Source organism: Scatophagus argus, chromosome 1, assembly GCF_020382885.2.
Source record: "Scatophagus argus isolate fScaArg1 chromosome 1, fScaArg1.pri, whole genome shotgun sequence".
Classification (NCBI taxonomy): Eukaryota; Metazoa; Chordata; class Actinopteri; family Scatophagidae; genus Scatophagus; species Scatophagus argus.
Genome location: NC_058493.1, coordinates 8,299,500 through 8,315,291, shown reverse-complemented (window position 1 = coordinate 8,315,291; position 15,792 = coordinate 8,299,500). Strand labels below are relative to the sequence as shown.

The following is a 15,792-nucleotide window of genomic DNA, read 5'->3' as shown; positions in this document are numbered from 1 at the left end:
CGTTAGTAAAGTAATCATTCTGATGCAAGGGTGCTCTTAACAAATGAGACTCACTGCTAAATCTCATGTCTCTTGTTCTCTTTCAGGAGCACAAGGTCCTGCTGACAGGTACTCCTCTCCAGAACACAGTGGAGGAGCTCTTCAGCTTGCTCCACTTCCTGGAGCCGGCACGCTTCCCCTCAGAAAACACCTTCATGCAGGAGTTTGGCGACCTCAAGACTGAGGAGCAGGTGAGCCCACAGATGCAAGATAATATATATGAATACAGTGTATCGATGGTACAACGTGTACATACAGTACAACATGTTATAGTGAACATGCAGCATAAAAAAAACAAATCAGAAATCCACGTCACATAAACAGCTTAGACAATGGTGTTTGAGGTTCTGGTGCAGTTTTTGTTATCTTATTGTTTCCAGATGTTCTAGGGAAACACAAATTACTGTTTCCTGGAGCTAAACAACACACATCGATGCTCAGATATAATGATCCTCTTGGTACAGATGGAACCCATAAAATGGGGTTTTTTCTAACTAGGCCACAGTGACATGATGTACACACACACACACACACACACAAAACATATGGTGAATAATGATAACAGATAATTGGGTATTATGCTACTCGTTGTTGATCTATGAATCGAAGAGAGAGGTTTTTTTTTTCTTTTTCTTTTTTTTTTTTTTAACCTTTCCTTCTACATATAGTTATTTGGCATTTCATTTTAAGGCGAAAGCACTAAAGTGATGCATGAGGAAAGACCAGTACAACACAAGTGTGGTTCAATGCTGAAGGTTAGAATATTTGGAACAGCTAGTGCTCAACACATGGTACTAAATCTAGAAGCTCTTGGAGCAAGTGGAAATGTGAAATCCTTTTCATAGTAAAAGTTAACAGTGCTGTGAAAGGTACTTTTTCAACATGTAACATCTGATGTTGAACAGGGACCTGTATTGGTAATAAAAAAAGAAAGCTGGTTAAAGCTTGACCGTTCTTGGGGGCCTAGTAGTAACTAAGCTGTGATGCTGTACTGCTTGTACAAATTCTTGATTTTGGAAATGTGGTTCTGCATCAAAGGCAAAGAAATTCATTCTGAACTCTGGTGGTAAAACTGAATATATACATAAAGACCTATTCTTTAGATACCAATAATATACAGCATATGATGAGTCATAAGAATTTTTATGTAATAGTACAGATTGTTCTTGTTTGATTTTTGATGAGTTGGTTGTAGATAATAAGCAGGCATCTACCATTGAGTTCAGCATTTACAAAGTCATTATTTACATAATGTATATTGTTTTTAATGGTAATATTCTGTGTCCTCTGTTGTAGTCAGGAAACACACGTTCCCACATGTCCAATATAAAAATTTGTAAACTGGAAAGAAAACTGAAATGCTGGTTCTAATTGAATACACTAAATTATTATCAGCTTGGTAATGGGAAACCCATTTATTTATATCTATGATTTGTACTTATGATTTCTGATATTTATGATTGTGATTTAATCAAAGCTAATATAAACACAGCCACCTGTATACCTCTGCAGTATATATCACAATCCCACAACATTTGCTGTAGCATGATAACTATAACTCTTTTCATTTTTGGGCCCATAGGTGCAGAAGCTTCAGGGTATCCTGAAGCCCATGATGCTTCGTAGGTTGAAGGAGGACGTGGAGAAGAAGTTGGCTCCGAAAGAGGAGACCATCATCGAAGTTGAACTCACCAACATTCAGAAGAAATACTACCGCGCTATCCTAGAGAAGAACTTCTCTTTCCTGGCTAAAGGAGCTGGCCAGGCAAATATGCCCAACCTGGTCAACACCATGATGGAGCTGAGAAAGTGCTGCAACCACCCCTACCTCATCAAAGGTAGGATAATACCTTTTTCAGCTTAAATACAGGTTAACTTTGTTAAATATAGTGGAAATGTACTGCAACAGAAGGTCTGCACTTCAGCAATTTCCTGTTTAGTCTTCAGGAGGTGTTGTGGGTTCATTTTAGAAGATTTAGGTGCTCACTATAATTTGATACCTTAAGTGATTGTTGCATGAGACTGCACACTGGTAATGTTGCCTTAAAAAAGCCACGAAAATCTCAGTGGATTTAGCAGATATTGCACGTGCACTGAATCTGTCTGGTGTTTTGTCTTTGTTCATTTTTTAATTGAACCACATCATCACAGTTACACATCTTTAGGCTCACTATTTGTATGGCACATACTCCTACAATTTTGCTATGTAATTTATGTTACACAGACATCTAAAAAGTTGACATTCAGAGGCAAGACAAGCCTTTTGCAAAGATGTGCCTCTAAAGTTTGTTTTGTGCATTTGTTTTGTCAGAAAAAATGGTAAAAACCTGATGTTCAAGAAGATACTTTGAGCATTATGTGAAATAAAATTTTGAGCATCGAAAACTTGAGAAGCATGAAAAACAGTGTTGCCGATGGTATCTGTGTCTTTGCCATGTTAGGAGCAGAAGAGAAGATCCTGGAGGACTTCAGGGAGGTATATAGCCCCACTGCCATCGACTTTCACCTGCAGGCTATGGTACAGTCTGCTGGGAAGCTGGTCCTTATTGACAAGCTGCTGCCTAAGATGAAGGCTGGAGGGCACAAGGTGCTCATCTTCTCCCAAATGGTGCGCTGCCTGGACATCCTGGAAGACTACCTCATTCAGAGAAGGTAATGTTTTGACAGGTGATGAGGGATTTATTGTTTACAGCTCAGACTGAAGAATTCCTACACAGGTCAGATAGTGATTGTAATTACATTAATCTCTTGGAGTCATTGTGTTTTTCAACAAACGTCATGGATTGCAGTGAAGACAAAAATCAGCTGTATGAAGATATTCAATCAGCGTCGGTTTAAATCAAATTAAACAGTAACAGTAATGAATAACAATGAAAATTTGAATTGGAAAGTATAGAGTTACAACAGATGGCTTCCGCTTCGTCTTCTGTTATAGTTCATGTGGGAGGGAAATCAACTTGTACTTAAGATTTGTTTTAAAAGATTTTTCTCTTTTCATTGTTAACTTAGTGCTGCTAGTCAGAGATGTAAAATCTCTCTCATTCTCTGGCTTTATCACATTTATTAACATTCAAAAGAAGCACCGAAGCTTTGCACATAACAGGCAAGATTTCCTGGTACAGTGTACTGCAAACACTCAGTACCAGCTTCATGTGATGAAAATCGTTTGAAAGCAAATTGTAGAATCTACTGCAAACAGTTTAAATCATCATTGGATCATTGCTTTGAGAAGTAAGAGCTCTCACCTTGCTTACCTCTCTGTGTGTCTGGTTCAGTCACTGTCAGTTCTGTCTTGAGCCCCATAAATAGATGAAATGCACTGAGTGGTCAGAAACATTTAGCAAGACAATCATTGGGAAATCTTTACAACTAGCCATTAAGTTTAGACTTTAATACCACTTAGGAATTTACTGATCACAAATATAGAGCTTGGGTTATTGATTTATTTTTATACTGTAACCTCCCAACTTTCACTCCTCAGCCTTTTTCATTTCACTTGACTTATTTGTTGGCCATTATCTCTCAACATCCCTTTGTTGCTCACAGGTCTCATTTTCTCTCTCTCTTAATCTTTCTTTTCTGGTTTCCCACCAGCAGCTAGAGCAAACCCTAAACTATTGTAAACATGTGAGTTGCTGTGCAGCAGAGACCTCAGACAGGGTTCAGGAACAGGTTATAGAAGCCCTCAGGGCTCCACCACATCAGACAAACGGCAGCTTCTGTAAAATTTCTTCTGGCTGGGAGTGGATTACTCCCAACCAGGAAGAAGATAGTGAAGATAGTGTTTCTTAGGTGTAGAAGGGAGGCAAAATAATAATTGTGTTGGGTGAATTTAAAGAATTAGTCTGTAAGTATTAGGAATATTAAGCGTTGTAACAGGTTAACATATGTTATTAAAAGCTTATTTCATTACATTTAAAAATAAACTGTTACCTAAATCTCTTAGACCCTGTTATTGTGTGTCCACGTGCATTATTTATTTATGTTTTTTCCTGTTGCAGGTACTTGTATGAGCGGATAGACGGACGTGTCCGTGGGAATCTGCGGCAAGCAGCCATCGACCGCTTCAGTAAGCCCGACTCGGAACGCTTTGTTTTCCTTCTGTGTACGAGAGCTGGTGGCCTGGGCATCAACCTCACAGCAGCAGACACCTGCATCATCTTTGACTCTGACTGGAATCCACAGAACGACCTGCAGGTATAACACCACCACGCACAGACTTATTTAGCAGCAGATGCAACATACTGTTGGAGGTTTTTATTATTAATGTATAGGTATTAGATAATTTACGGTTATCTCTTGTTTACGTGATATCTATTCACCAGAGTAACTGACAACAAGACTCCTCACCAAGTGCATTGCACTGCGTCCATTCAGGAACACATGCAAATTTCGCTCAATTTTTAAAGTTATCATCATTTAGTATCAGTTGACATTTGGGTCACACTAAAGAAATGAACACAAATGCTTCTGCTTGTATGCACAGTGCCCTTAACTCAGGTTTTTCTGTCCTTCTCAGGCCCAGGCTCGCTGCCATCGAATCGGTCAGAACAAGGCAGTGAAGGTGTACCGTCTGATCACCAGGAACTCGTACGAGAGGGAAATGTTTGATCGCGCCAGCCTCAAGCTGGGCCTGGACAAAGCCGTGTTGCAGAGCATGAGTGGCCGAGATAACAGCCTGGGGGGAGGTGCTGGGGGAGGGGTAAGTTTGAGAATTGTCCAGATAGTCTGGAATAGAAGTAGGGATTTAAATCATTTAGTCGTGGAAATTGTGTTCAGTGAATTTTCAAAGCAGAGTATTTGTATTCAGACAGTGCTAGAGATGAATACCATGTATTTCCCAAGCTGACCTTGGCCGCACATGAAATCTTTCAGTTCAACCTTCTCATCATCAAATCATCTCACAAACGAGCAGGAAGCAGCAAAAGCCTGGTTTGGCACTAGGATAATTATAGAACAGTGAATACAAGATTTAATACTGTGACCCTCATTGTTGGCCCTTTTGCTATCCATGTTTTCTTCTTAAACCCTTCTTTTTTTTAAATTTCTTTCTGTTTATTTGTTTACTCTAATTAGATCTATCCACTCTGTTGTCCTACTCAGTTTAGTATCACATGAAGTAGACTAAAATCTTCAAGCACAGGTAGATCTGAAACTTGACTCAAGTTTAAGCACTCACTTGACAGTCATGGCACCATTAAACAAGCCAATAACTGAACTTACTACTAACTTTCCTGTTGTCATCATGCAAGAATGATTGAAATTATGAAAACAAAATACACAACGTTTCTTCCTATTGTCTTAATGTAATCAGTCCTGAATGACATCAGAGGAAAACAGATGGCAGACAACTAGAAAATGCCAAGCAAAGAAAAAGAGCTGTTCACAAACCAGATAACTTGGAGCTCACTCCTAAAATTTCCGCTTGAAGTGTAACCAATCCTATTAGAGTCTAATCTCTCTGTGAGGGAGTGTGTCAACAGCATGTGAAGTGTGTAGGTGGATGTTTATCTGCAGTTGATGTCCTCCGAGAATCATCTGAAGTAGAAGGAGGTTGAGCTATTAACAGGTTTCCACATCTGGTCTGACTGAACATATTTGCACAATAAACAGCTGCTGGGAGTATGCACAGGGTTGCTGAGGTTATGATTTTAATAACCCAACATTTCTGTGTTTGCGTTTGTGCTGTGTATTTGACAGTACCTTGTTTTAGAAAATTGTGAAGTTATGTGTGTGCTGTGCATTATGTAGTACTTGCGCCTCAGGTCTGTTTTATCATGTGTCAGACCAGTATAATTTAATATTATTTACTGTATGTAGTTTCTGGGCCCTAAATGTCTTTACCTCTCAGGCAGTGCAGCAGCAGTTGTCTAAGAAGGAGATTGAAGATCTGTTGCGACGTGGTGCATACGGGGCCATCATGGATGAGGAGGATGAAGGGGCCAAATTCTGTGAAGAGGACATCGACCAGATCCTCCAGCGCAGGACAAAGACCATCACCATTGAGTCTGAAGGGCGAGGTTCCACCTTTGCCAAGGTGAATGAAGAACATAAATGCTACCACCCAAACACAAGTGATACAGTTCACTGGTCGTCACTGATTTCTGACTAGTAGCAGCTTATGATGAATTTCAGAAGTAGTCGTGGTTTGATCCGATTCTTGTATCTGTTTTCAGGCTAGTTTTGTAGCATCTGGAAACCGCACAGACATCTCTCTGGATGACCCCAACTTCTGGGACAAATGGGCCAAAAAGGCTGACATTGATGTGGATATGGTCAACGGCAGAGTATGTACTGCGCCACAAATCACACAATGTACAGAGCAAAGCATAATTAGGACAGTGTTCACAAAGATTTGCTGACCTCACTACGATACAAAAGGGCTGCAGTTTTCCTTTTTCTGCATTACTTGAAAAGCCCTTTGCTGAAATTTAGCTTGCTCTCCTTTCCCTCTCCACAGAACAGCTTGGTGATTGACACTCCTCGTGTCAGAAAGCAGACAAGGCCATTCAGTGCCACGAAGGATGAGTTGGCAGAGCTTTCAGAGGGTGAAAGTGACAGTGACGAGACCAAACCTAAGCTCAGGCGAAACCACGACCGCCTCAACAGCTATGGACGCACTGAGTGCTTCAGAGTAGAAAAGAACCTACTTGTTTATGGGTGAGATGATTTAAAGAGATAAGAAAATAGTAGTGATGTAAATAATAAAATAGTAAAAAATGAATACCTGTTGAATACAAATGATTGGGCTGCCATAACTGCAGCTGTAAAGCGATGTACGTCTAGTGTAGTTTTACAATAAGTTTCCCAGTGTACCCTGACAAGTGATACTTTCAGTCCGTCAGCCCTTTTCTTAAATTTGTCCTTTCCCTCTTAATATCCAGGTGGGGTCGTTGGAAGGATATCCTCAAACATGGGCGTTTTAAGAAGCAGCTGACAGAGTGGGATGTGGAGTCCATCTGCAGGGCCCTGCTGTCTTACTGTCTGGTCCATTACCGTGGAGATGACAAAATCAAAAGCTTCATGTGGGACCTGATTGCCCCTACTGAGGATGGACGCACCAAGGAGCTGCAGAATCACCTGGGTGAGCCTCAAGGCCTCCAGCCTACATTTCACTGGAACTTTTTTACGACATACATTGGCACGTGTAGAGGTTCAAACAATCAAAATGTCTTTATAAATCTCCTCTTGTTCCCCTAGGTCTATCTGCCCCGGTCCCTCGAGGCAGAAAGGGAAAGAAGATGAAGACCCAGTCCAGCTCTTTCGACATCCACAAAGCCGAGTGGCTCAGGAAGCACAACCCAGAACATATGCTTCAGGACGACGGCTACAAGAAACACCTCAAACACCACTGCAACAAGTAGGTGTTTCCTTATCCCACTTAGCTGATACTTTAATCCGCTTCAGTTTACGTCAAGTATAAGGACATATCAATTCACAGAAAACCTGCCATTTCACATGTTGTAAGTAGCTGTTTGTAAGAATACAGTAGGAGTATCATCCGCACAAAGGATAAATATTCCTATCCGTGTTCACTATCCAAAATAGTGTTATTAGATGAAGAGACATTTGTAATGTCTAATATTTTTGAGCACTGAACTTGCTTACCGTGCACATGGTAACTCATAGTCTATTGGTGTGTGGTTCTCTCTCTTGAGAGTGAGAGCGTGTTCTTGTCTCTGTGTTTAAACCTTTTGTGCTATTATAGCAACTGGCATGTGGTCATTATTCTCTTCAAGCACAGATTGCATCAGTTTATTTTTAATAGAACAAGCCTGAGTGTATGAAAATGCAATTTGAATGGGGCTCAAATTTTAACAGTGGCACTACTGAGCCACTGTAATTAGGACACCTTAAAACATCTATTGGAGCCGACATTCGACTGATTCATTAATGAACGCACATCACATCGAGACCAACTAACTGATATGATTCTTAATGAGACTTCAGCCCAGCTAATGGCCATCATAGCTCTCTCTTATTTACAGACAGGGGGAAAGACTGGCTGCTATCAAAACATGGGTCACTGAGATATAAAGCGAAATGATAGCTGCTTCTTTTTAAAAAGGGGGCTTGTGTCCGTAGGGCTTTGGACTGCAGAGAGCTGAAGCTTCCATAGAAAGTTCTCCTTTGTTTCCTGGTTGAGTTGTGCTGAATCCAGAGATTGTCTCATGTGTGACATGCCGGGCAAATGGGGACACACAGTCAGCAGGGTTTGCTGACTTGTGCATTTTCGGTCTGCGGACCTGGAATGTGACTGTGGGGTGAGGGGTGGGGGAGTGTTCATTGGCTTCTTTAACAGGGTCGTAAATGTAGGACAGAGCTCCTGCACAGGAACTGAAACTATCCGAATTGATGGGCAATTATTCCTAAAGTCTGAAAGACCCAACAGGTCAGAAAATCTGATCACCACGGATCATCATATTGAATTTCTTGTTCCTCAAGCAGCTTGTCTGTGCCTTTTGCTGTATAAATATCACATGTTCCCTCCTGCATATTGTAGTAAAGATGTGAAAAGAAGTGACTAAATGTGCTTTGGCATGTAGGATACAGTTTTGAGAAAGCACATAAAATGTGTTTTGAATCAAACTTACAGCAGTGACTGTGTGCTGCTGTTAAACCGTTTTTTTCAACGCATTTTTTTCTATCAACAGATCATGAGGAATTCTTTGCATGCCACTCATGTCATGCATGCTTGGCTTATTTGCTTCTGTAAGACTGTATGACGTGCTGAGATCCTCAGCAGCCTCTCTGAGTGAACCACATCACGAACACACACACTGACTAACAAAGGCTTAGAAAGGGAGTGATGAAGGGTTGTGCTGACAGGCAGAGGAAGCAGCAGCTGCTCCTGGGCGGGTCCAGTCACACCGGAGGATGGGGGGGTGGGGGGGGTGGACAAAGGAGAGGGAGGAAGTTCAAGACTTTGATTTACCAGAGCTACAAGTCTAGACTGGTCACGACAGACATCCATCACTCCCACAGACAGACAGACCTCGGAGCCCTGCAGTTTTTCCTGCTCCTGTCAGTAAATCAGGGAAGGATTTTGGGCTCATTTATAACAATATTTTGCTGAATTACAGTGTAAGAAAGATGGAATGTCTGGCACGCTATATTTCAGAATGGCAGTCCACAAGAAGAGAACAGCACATACGGACGAGCTATGGCAGAAGATGAGGACATGAAGTGATAGATTAATATGGAAGTCTTTGTGATAATTTGTTTTATAAAGTGATGAGAAAAGTAATAGTAATAGTCTGACAACAGTTGCTAGTTAATGCTACTAACAGTAAGAAAGATGTTTACAGTAACTACAGAAATTTCATAACTAATTTGCATTGATTTGGTTTGAAAAAAAGTTAAGTTTTAATTTGGGTAAAGGGAATTCTTTAAATCTCCGTGCTGCATTTTTCCAACAGCAGTAACATTAATGTAATTTAAAAATCATTTTGTGTTCTGATAAAACGATTACACAGAACAACATGAAGCAAAATCTCAAGGCATACAAGACATTACAGCCTGGCACACCAGTGCACCACAGTTCCCACCACTTCACTGTCGCTCAAAGCCTGCTGGCTGTGATGTGTGATCATGCATCACAGAGCTAATGTCTCCCCTGTGAGTCAGCCTCTCTACCTTGTCAGCCTCAGCTTCCCAGGCTTACCAGCCTTCATCTACTGCCAGTGCACGACCACATGACGACTGAAGAGAGAGACTGTTGGCTGTGTGTTCAGTCATTAGAGCTGTAGCTGCGGAGCTGCTCATGACTCCCTACAAAGTCTATACAGTAACATCAACTCCAGTGTAATCATTTACAGATTTAATTGATCAGGTTTATCGTGAATTGGTAACATGAATTGTAACATGTAGTGTATGTGTCCTGCTCTTTGGAAGGCCTTACAGCTAATGATTTCTATCTAAACACACACAAAAATCCCAGAACCCAGATGTGAATATTATACATTATTTAGTTAGAATTAATGTATGCTTAATGTATGCTGCAGCAGTGAACTTTTAGGATTACATCTGAATTGTCAGACATTTCACTCATTTGCATCGTGTTCAATAGCTTGTTGTGTGTGTGTGTCTGTGTCTGTGTCTGTCTGTGTTGGTTCTGCTCGCTCAGCGTTTGTGCGTTGTCAGGGCTTTGTTGTGACCAATGGGTTTTCTCTGCGCAGGGTGCTGCTCAGGGTCAGAATGCTCTACTACCTGAAACAAGAGGTGATAGGAAACCAGGCCCAGAAGGTGCTGGATGGTGCAGACTCCAGGTGAGCTTTTTAAAGTTATCTTACCTGGCCTACACTTCCTTTTCTAGTGATCGAGACTCGCATTGAGAAAACAAAGTTACTTTATTCAACAACTCAGCAACTTTCACGCCACATGTATATACAGTAGAGCTTCCATATCAAGGTGAAATATCTGGTTCAGACATTTTTCTCCTTGAGTGTGCTCATTAGCACATGGCATTAACCTGTTGAAGGAAAGAATCATCTGATCAGCCAAATGTCTTAGACGGTTCTGGAGCTCCACCTGCTGGTGAAAGATGGGCAGTTTATTTTCACTGTTCTACCATACAGCGCAGTTAAAAATTATCAACCAGGAAATCACATTGGAAAGTTAGGGGAAGCGTTTACTGATTCTTAATTATTATTTTGGTGTTTTACGATAAAAGCCTTTCATGGGGAGCAGCTGAAAGTGATTACGTTAACAGCAAATTAATACAGCAAGTGGGAGCAGCTTTAAGAAACAGCTTGAGCTCCTGTTTTAAATTCTACTATAATATGCAGTATGTTTAAAAAATATCTACAATAATCCACAGTACTGTTGGATATCAGTAAATTAAGCTAATTAAGAAATAATAATCTCAACCTTATCTTCTTTAGTGAGATAAAGATCTGGGTGCCAGATCCTGACCACTCTGAGTTGCCAGCCCTGTGGTGGGATGCCATCTCTGACAAGTGTCTGCTGCTGGGTGTCTTTAAGCATGGTAAGAACACTCAGCACTCTCTGTGACTTCTTTTATTTAATAAGGTAATCCAAATGAGAAATATGTGGTCTAGAGTTAAAGTTTAACTCAACCAGTCTTAACTTCACTGTCACTTCTCAGAGGGGGGGGGACAAAGTCAGTAGCTGTTTCATCTACTGTGAAACAGTCCTGGTATCTAAAAGTACATTAAGTGTTTCAAAGCTAAAAAGTTATATTAAAGGTGCAGATCATCAAATACCTACGCTTTGGCTTTGTGGCACGTCCTGAGTCACCAGTTCAAAATGTCAGTATTTGACAACCTTTGAATGAGACTCAAAAATCAACTGTCTGTCTCCAGAATACCTTCCAAGTTTGGCTTCACTATTTTTAGAGTGTGTTTTCCATCAATATCCATTGATTGTGGGAATCATCCAGCTTGTGTACATTCCCACTCAAAGACTTTCCATGCATTATCCTTTGCTAACTTTGGTATTTGCTTATCCTCCTATGCACTCTCAGGTTATGAGAAGTACAACACTATTCGTGCAGACCCTACCCTGTGCTTCATAGAGCGTGTGGGACGACCAGATGAGAAGGCCATCGCTGCTGAACAGAGAGGCAATGATTTCATGGATGGGTGGGTGCATCACACTAGTCCTAAGTCTGAGAAACACTATGTGGCCTTTATTTTAATGTGCTTTACTCATACATATATATACATATATATAATTTGTCTGCTATGCTACAAAAATGATGCAAATTTTATCTGTGTGTAGTGATGTGGATGATCCAGAGTACAAGCCTGCTCCAGCCCTGCTGAAGGACGATATGGAGGTAATTCCACATGAGGCAATTTTTTTCTGATAAAGCATATGATGTTTTGTCACACCATAAAAACATGCTGTCTTTTCATGCAGGATGACGCCTCTTCCCCTGGAGACTTAGTTGTCACTGACAGCGCCGGAGGTGAGTATGAGATGCTTGTAATCCACAGGTGATTGTGATATTATTATGATTATTAGAAAAACAGGCTTTCTGCAGATGGGGAAATTCTGGAAAAGTTGTGAAAATTGAAGTGCGCTTGCTACTATTTTATGAAAAAATAATAATAACAAAAATGAGAATATCAGTGCTCTGATTTTCAGAATTTGAATGTTTTTTGTACTGTTTATTACTCTGCTCCAGATGCAGTTCCACAGACAGGCGAAACCATCTACTGGCCCTCATCCTCAGTGCTGACAGCCAGGCTGAGGCGTCTGATCACAGCCTCTCAGCGCTTCACCAAGAGCCGGCAGATCCTCCAAATCCACCAGACTCAGTCTCAGTCCCAGCAGACCATGATACTGTCTGCCCCACTCTGCCCTCTGCCCTCCACACTCAACGACACCCTCAACCCCAAGATGGCTGCTAAGATTGAACGCCAGCAAAGGTCAGAGCATGGAGCAGATCGATTGATCGTTTGGTTGGACCTCTGAGGGTTTGATGGTTGAGAAGGAATGTCTACGGAGCTTGTTACTACACTGTAAATTTTTCTCTTTCCCCAGATGGACCAGGCGAGAAGAGGCTGACTTCTATCGTGTGGTCTCCACTTTTGGTGTTGTTTTTGACCCAAACCTCGGCCGGTTCGACTGGACGAAGTTCAGGGCCATGGCTCGGCTGCACAAGAAGACTGACGAGAGCCTGCAAAAATACCTGTGTGCTTTCACCGCCATGTGCCGAAGGGTGTGTCGCCTGCCACCCAAAGAGGGAGGTCAGAAGTCTACTTAGTTATTCAAACATGAACACACACACACACACATGCAGACATCTGTCAGTCTTTGTACACATGTGAAGTGAAGAGGATTGGAGCATGTCAACATTTTGTCTTTGACTTCGAGCAGTCACCAATATAACCTCTGATACTGTGCTATGACCACAACAAGAAATGATGCTCATTAGATAAATTAGGATATTGTATTGTCTTGCATATTGTGTGATGCATCTGTCAGAAATGGTGAAATCAATCATATAAGGGTACATAATCTAAACGTGCCTTAAGGGTCACGTCACAGTGTTTTATATTTTGAACAATGCTCTGATGTTACATATACATATACACTGTAAAGATGATGACTATAGTATGTGCTGCATTCATTCCTATTTGGGAATGATTTTCTTCTGGAGCGAGGTCGTTACCACCTTAGTAAACAAGCTGGCTCAGCAGTACTGATTGGGAAGGGCTGATAAGGTTAATCATTTGTGGAAGGATAAACAGTGTGATGTTTAAACTCCAGGCGCAAACAGGTCTTTGGGTGGTAGCTGTTCAGCTTGCACACTTTCCCTGACACCCGCTTCTTCATCTTTGTTCCAGACTCTGCAGTGGATCCATCTCTGAACATCCAGCCTATCACAGAGGAGAGAGCGTCTCGTACCCTGTACAGAGTAGAGTTGCTTCGCCAAGTGAGAGAACAAGTCCTTCGTCATCCATTACTTTACGAGCGCCTGTCTCTGTGTCAGATGAGCTCTGACTTGCCCATCTGGTGGGAAGCTGGTACCCATGACCGTGACCTTCTAATCGGTGCTGCTAAGCATGGCGTCAGCCGTACAGATTATCACATTCTGAGAGACCCTGAGCTCAGCTTCATGGCCGCCCAACGCAACTACAGTCAAACAAAATCGGCGCAGCAGCAATCACGCACATCAACCCCGCTTCTACACCCTCAGTCTCAGGCCACAAGCTCGGTGTTGACTGGCTCTCCACAGCCTCCACCCACCCAGAGAAACACAGAGCCTTGTGGAATTGTACCCAAAGAGGAGCCTGCCTCAGAGGAGGAGGAGTGCAGGGAGAAGCAGGGTGAGAGTTGGAGCCCTCCTCAAGCACCAGCTACTCCCACAGGTCTGGAGGAGAAGCCTGTGTCTGAGACAGGGGACAGCGAGAGGCAGATGGTGGCAGCACGAACCAAACCTCTCACACCAAACTCTTCTGAGAGGAAACCCAAGAAGGCTAGCAAACGGGCCCGGAGAGAGGCGAGGCGTGGCTCAGAGTCCGACTCAGATGGCTCTTCTTCAAGCTCTTCATCACGCTCCTCTTCCTCTTCTTCCTCTTCGTCTTCTTCCTCGTCACATTCTGGGTCCAGCTCCTCCTCCTCTTCATCGTCCTGCTCCTCTGGCTCTTCATCATCATCGTCCTCCTCTTCATCATCTTCTGATGACAGTGAAAGTGAGGGAGAGGAAAGGAAGAAGAAAGGTGAGTAACTTGAACTAAAAGCTGTTTCATTTAAGATTTTTTTTTTGTGCAGAGCAAAGACATATTTCCCTATACTTATTATACCTGAATCTCCTGCTGTTTTATCCTAATTATTTATGGCATAAAAATGTATCCAAGAAGCGTGTGCACCAAGAAAGGTTTAGGTGTGTTTCTAATGTCTGTATCCGTGTCCTGTCCCATTCTCAGTGCCTGCAGCAGCAACTGTCAAGGGCTTTGATGAGGACAGTGTGGCATCTCTGAGCACTACACAGGATGAAACACAAGTGGCTGAGAATGGCATCACCAACAACTCCTCACATCCTTTCCAAGGAGGAGGGTACATGCTCGCTGCATCCTATTGGCCAAAGGTGAACTCTACTGCACTTGTGTCTCTGTTTAATACGATGAATGACAACACTTGTGGCTTACAAAGCATGTGAAATCACGTTAAACGTTGCTTTAAATGTCCCTGTTGGTATAATGTTAAAGTAATAATTGATCATTATATATGAGAGGTACTTAATTCTGTCGATCTATTATTTACATCGTAAAAACAAATAAATGTGAAAATTTAAAGCATAGTTGTGGGGGAAATTCAAACTGATACAGGAGTTTGAGTGTGCTGATGGTCTGTATTGTTTATTTAGGATCGTGTTATTATTAACCGCCTGGACAGCATCTGCCAAGCAGTGCTGAAGGGCAAGTGGCCTGGAACGCGTCGGGTCTACGAGCCTGGAGGTGCAGTGGCCTCCTTCTACACCACCAAGCTGCTGGACAACGCCAACAGCCTGTGCGAGGACCCCTCTGCCTCGCCACAGGGGTCAAAGGTGACCAAGCATGTTGCAGAAAACAAGGAGTTCTCAGTAAAACTCAACGACGTATGTTGATTTCTCCCTTATTCCCCTCCTCCCTCCGCTTCGCCCTAATCGTAGGACCCTACCACTTCTGCTGCCATGACCAGTGCTAGCTGCCGTGTTCAGCATGTTCCTCTGGTTTTCTTCCTTCTTTCCTTTGGGTGTGATTAGTGGTTTTAACTGCCTGGCAGGAGGAGAGATTAATTTAATAGCAGCCTTCCTCTCTTTTCCCACACACTCAATTTGAATTGTGCTCTGAGGCTGTGATTACATGAGCACAAATCACTCAGTCATGAGAATATAACAAGGTTCAGTTTGAAGCCTCTCTATACTGAAGGGGTCTTGCTTATAATCTGATTGAAATGGAGAATCTCGGCTGTGGGTGTTCTCTAATGTGCTTTTAGGGAACGTGGCTTTTAACTTGGCAGCCTTCATACTTGCATCCATTTATTCCTTGCTTTTGTGTTGCTTTTTCGATAAGGATCTTTTCCCAGATTGTTTGATTTTTACCATTGCAGATCCTCAAACACCGCTTTAAAGTCTTTATATGCTGACAGCGGCTACCTCCTTAGCATGGCTTCCCACTACAGTTCAAACTACGAATAGCCTTTACCCACTGCCCTACTAGTCACTACCCACTGTGTGTCCATGTGTCCCACTACTAACAAGAAAATACCTGAGAAATGTTTGATCTTATATTAGTTTCT

General features: G+C 42.1%; 1 protein-coding gene across 7 annotated transcripts in view; it reads left to right on the top strand.

Annotated features, from left to right (window-relative positions):
• chd9 (chromodomain helicase DNA binding protein 9) overlaps window positions 1-15,792 on the top strand; it is a 74,624-nt gene that overhangs the window by 51,076 nt on the left and 7,756 nt on the right. For 5 of the 7 annotated variants that reach the window (XM_046415986.1, XM_046416067.1, XM_046416395.1 and 2 more), the window contains 20 exons: window positions 87-230; window positions 1,622-1,877; window positions 2,481-2,691; window positions 4,041-4,236; window positions 4,559-4,741; window positions 5,891-6,076; window positions 6,216-6,326; window positions 6,500-6,699; window positions 6,924-7,123; window positions 7,240-7,399; window positions 10,218-10,307; window positions 10,923-11,026; window positions 11,525-11,642; window positions 11,782-11,839; window positions 11,923-11,971; window positions 12,191-12,434; window positions 12,550-12,755; window positions 13,356-14,231; window positions 14,439-14,599; window positions 14,879-15,109. In XM_046415986.1, the coding sequence (XP_046271942.1) occupies window positions 87-230; window positions 1,622-1,877; window positions 2,481-2,691; window positions 4,041-4,236; window positions 4,559-4,741; window positions 5,891-6,076; window positions 6,216-6,326; window positions 6,500-6,699; window positions 6,924-7,123; window positions 7,240-7,399; window positions 10,218-10,307; window positions 10,923-11,026; window positions 11,525-11,642; window positions 11,782-11,839; window positions 11,923-11,971; window positions 12,191-12,434; window positions 12,550-12,755; window positions 13,356-14,231; window positions 14,439-14,599; window positions 14,879-15,109 (3,984 nt within the window). The remainder of the gene's footprint in view (window positions 1-86; window positions 231-1,621; window positions 1,878-2,480; window positions 2,692-4,040; window positions 4,237-4,558; window positions 4,742-5,890; window positions 6,077-6,215; window positions 6,327-6,499; window positions 6,700-6,923; window positions 7,124-7,239; window positions 7,400-10,217; window positions 10,308-10,922; window positions 11,027-11,524; window positions 11,643-11,781; window positions 11,840-11,922; window positions 11,972-12,190; window positions 12,435-12,549; window positions 12,756-13,355; window positions 14,232-14,438; window positions 14,600-14,878; window positions 15,110-15,792) is intronic. The other 2 variants (XM_046416229.1, XM_046416143.1) reach the window with 1 other exon arrangement.